A 3554-nucleotide genomic window follows, 5' to 3' on the forward strand; every position below is an offset into this window, starting at 1 on the left:
ACCCGAAATTTGAACCTTCGACCATAGAGTTGTTAGTAAAAGACTGCTGTATATTAAAAAAGGACCCAGATTTATAAAAGAAATAGAGAGAATTGGTGCGGTAACTTGCTATTTGTGAAATTGTAGAATTCAATGGCTTCTCTCGAATATGGTAACAATGCGAACAGCTGCGAAGAGCTTAAAGAGCCGAACAATAAAAAAATTTCTTAAAACAATTTCTGTTTACAAATCTCATTCGAGGTTTTTTTACACCTGTTTACCAAAATTTATTTCTGCTTGGGTGTTGAATAAAAATTGTCAAAATAGCGTCTTCAAGTGAAATGACACCTAAACAAAAGTTCGCCGAAGGTAAAATAATATTGGCGCTCCATTCTATTCTCGATGACTTTTGTAGTTTTATTTAATGTTAGGCGAAAAGGTGTTGTGTTTTCATGGACCTTTAATATATGAGGCGAAGGCATTAAAGAGCACCATAACTAAGGACAAACAAATTAAATATTACATTCATTATGCCGGCTGGAACAAAAAGTATGTATAAAATTAAACTGCGATATCATAGATTTTATTATGTACACATAACACAAATTATTTTTTTTACAAGTTGGGACGAATGGGTGCCAGAAAATCGTGTATTAAAATATAATGAAGCAAATGTACAAAGGCAAAAGGACGTTTTCAAGCAACATAGTTCAACAGCGGGAAAAAATAAGAAAGGTTTATTTAGACTTTTGTGGATTCTCAATGCTGAGTTAAGCGTACATATACATTTTTTCTAATTTTTATAGGTACTCCCAAAGCAAAAAAGAGTGAGGGCAACAGCTCCGCTACAAAAGATAGCGGAGCTAGCAGCGGCGGCAGTGAATCTCGAGCTTCTACACCTTCTAGAGAAATTAGTAGCGCATTGGCGGCGCCTGCGCCTACTTCTGGCAGCCGCGGCAATCGCTCGAAACAAGCGATCACTTGCACGGATATCCTTGCTAAAAAGGAAGATTCAAAAACCGAGGATTCGGCTAAGGAAGACAAAGATGATTCATCCAACAAAAAGAAACGTGGGGGATCGAATCAAAATATTAGTGATAAACCTAACAGCTCAGTAATTAATCCTAATCCTAATCCTGTTGCAGGCACCAATATTAGCAGTACGATTTCAAGCGCAATGCCCTCCACAGCACCGAATAACAATCGTTTCGATTCATGCGTTGAGAGTGAAGAGAGTTTTCTCTCCAAGATAGAGGTGAAAATTAAGATGCCAGATGAACTTAAGCAGTGCTTGGCGGATGATTGGGACGCCATTACTAGGCAGCATAAGCTTTTAGATTTACCTGCGAAAAATACTGTGCAAGATATTGTCGATCAATATGTAGCTTTCAAAAAATTGGCCAAGTCTACTAGCGCGTCCAAAGAGTTGGCCATCACCGATGTTCTAAACGGTGTTATAGAATATTTTAATGTAATGCTCGGATCTCAATTACTTTATAAATTTGAGAGGCCCCAGTATGCTGACATCTTACAACAACATCCTGAAACACCGCTCTCAAAATTATACGGTGCATTTCATTTGTTGCGTTTGTTTGTTAAACTGGGCTCAATGTTGGGCTATTCAGCTCTGGATGAGAAATCGATGCAAATGCTTTTGGCACATTTGCATGATTTTCTCAAATTCTTGGTCAAAAATAGCGCTATTTACTTTAGCATGTCCAATTTTGTCAATGTAAGTCCGGAATATCATCGCCACACTCAATGATTCTCGGGTGAAGAAAATTATTTAATTTATAACTTTTCTTCTGTAATGTTTAAATCCTCTGTAGCATTTGGCAATGTTTGGAATATCCATTATTTAATATTAAATTTGCTTTCGTCCTTTCTGTTCTTGATTATTTTTTATGCTCTTGTATGTAATTTTTCAATATATAATAAAATACTTATATATTAAAACGAAATTTATTTTTTAATAATGTTCAAGCTGTAAAAACCTTCAGTCATTTTCTTTACCACTATTATCATCGCTTATTTCTTCGTTGCTGCTTTTAGGATAAAATTCACTATAATTTTTCGGTTCGTCCTTTGCCTTTCTTTCTTCTTCAATGTAAGTATGTTGTACTTGCAGAACTTCTGCACTTGTCCTGCAGGCTGCATATTTATTAAGTAACATTTCATTGAGTTCAATAAAAGAATGACCCCACGAAAACTTGCTCATATACCAATTTGCTTCTAACCGAAAGCCACATATAAAAAGCGTCGCGGCAATCGCTTCAACACAGCTCAATTTACAAGGTTTTCCATAATTAATAGGATTCGCTGCCACCAAAAAAGGTAGTAAACGGGGATGAGGGCTACGCATTCTTGTAAATGGGGTTTCATCTAGCTTCGCCCAAGAACAATCAATTACAGCTACTCCTGAAGTGGCTATTATTTCTCGATCTGAAGGGCTCACACAATTAATACCTACTGGTGTTAGCACAAGACCGGAAAACTTTTCTCCCAATCGTAGATTTTGCATTAGACCTAAACGGCTTAATTTTCGACCAGAACACTTTCTTGGATCGCAATGCTTAAGGTCCCACATAGCGACAGGAAACGTCGGTGAGTATCTAAAGTTTTTTACAAATTTTTTGTAAATATGGAGAACGAAGAAAACAATATAATAGACAAATAAGAAGATCACAAACTTCTTCAATAATATACTTAATTTAAATTATTGTTTAGTAAAGAAGTAAGTTTGTAGAAATAACAAATTTTATTTTATGAAATCTAAATGCGGCTCCAAATTAGCCGAAAACCATACACCGAACCAAACCAAAAGTAAACAAAACTTACTTTGCTTCTGAACCAGAAGAAGAACTATCGCCGTCGCTACTTTCAATTGTCAATTCGCATTGCCTTTGCGTAAACGTCCGTTCGAAATTTCGTCTAGACTTTCCAGTTCGATATCGAGCGGCTGCTCTTCCTTTTTTACTATTTCTACCACTCATTTCACCTTAAAAATCACTACAATATGTAGCACACAAAGTTTATAAAGTTATAATATATTTTATAAAATTTTTTTACTTATTTAGTGACGTACGTACGAGAAAACAACGACCTACAAAGCTGCTACGCACTTCACTGTAAGAACTTGCAGCTACATTTCTAGCATGATATAATTTGAATTAATTACGGAATTAAGAAGGATAGTAATAGAAAAAATTGAAAAATGTCAATAATAAATAAATAATTAAATTGATATTTGTTACATTTTCAAATTTTCGTTTTATTTGCTTTTTGTATAAAATAAGGAAAATTTATTTAATCACAAACTAATCCTACAAGTGTGAACTTTTCTTAGCTTTTGTTTACTTCTATCAAAAAACATATGTATTTTTTCTTATATATATTCTGAGTGGTTTTTGTTCACTTTTAACATACCTACCGTTTGATTTTTGGAAATTCTAAGAGACTGTTCGTTCGATTTTTACAAATTCAGAGATACCATACCTTTCATACTAAAATAGTTGCGTATAAATTGAGAATAAACAGGGACGCAATAAAATATTTTCTATGATTCTAATGGTTTA

General features: G+C 34.4%; 2 protein-coding genes across 5 annotated transcripts; one reads left to right on the forward strand and one right to left on the reverse strand.

The window, feature by feature from the left end:
• Positions 1-153: 153 nt before the first annotated feature.
• LOC119641844 (mortality factor 4-like protein 1) lies at positions 154-1854 on the forward strand. Of its 2 annotated transcripts, XM_038040716.1 has the most exons (5): positions 154-348; positions 411-528; positions 602-714; positions 786-1049; positions 1125-1854. In XM_038040716.1, exons 1-5 carry the CDS (start codon positions 321-323, stop codon positions 1742-1744), a joined length of 1143 nt encoding a protein of 380 aa, XP_037896644.1. In that variant the 5' UTR covers positions 154-320; the 3' UTR covers positions 1745-1854. The 2 variants fall into 2 exon arrangements, with proteins under 2 accessions (XP_037896644.1, XP_037896643.1); XM_038040715.1 differs by having other exon boundaries at positions 159-348; positions 786-1849.
• Positions 1855-1890: 36 nt separating this feature from the next.
• Positions 1891-3183, reverse strand: LOC119641845 (18S rRNA aminocarboxypropyltransferase). 3 transcript variants are annotated; one of them, XM_038040718.1, is made up of 3 exons: positions 3069-3183; positions 2818-2988; positions 1891-2591 (listed from the first exon to the last, which is right to left on the reverse strand). In XM_038040718.1, exons 2-3 carry the CDS (start codon positions 2970-2972, stop codon positions 1976-1978), a joined length of 771 nt encoding a protein of 256 aa, XP_037896646.1. In that variant the 5' UTR covers positions 2973-2988; positions 3069-3183; the 3' UTR covers positions 1891-1975. The 3 variants fall into 3 exon arrangements, with proteins under 3 accessions (XP_037896646.1, XP_037896645.1, XP_037896647.1); XM_038040717.1 differs by having other exon boundaries at positions 3065-3183; XM_038040719.1 differs by having other exon boundaries at positions 3049-3183.
• Between the last annotated feature and the right edge of the window lie 371 nt (positions 3184-3554).

Source organism: Glossina fuscipes, unplaced genomic scaffold (genome assembly GCF_014805625.2).
Source record: "Glossina fuscipes isolate IAEA_lab_2018 unplaced genomic scaffold, Yale_Gfus_2 182, whole genome shotgun sequence".
NCBI classification, from domain to species: Eukaryota; Metazoa; Arthropoda; class Insecta; order Diptera; family Glossinidae; genus Glossina; species Glossina fuscipes.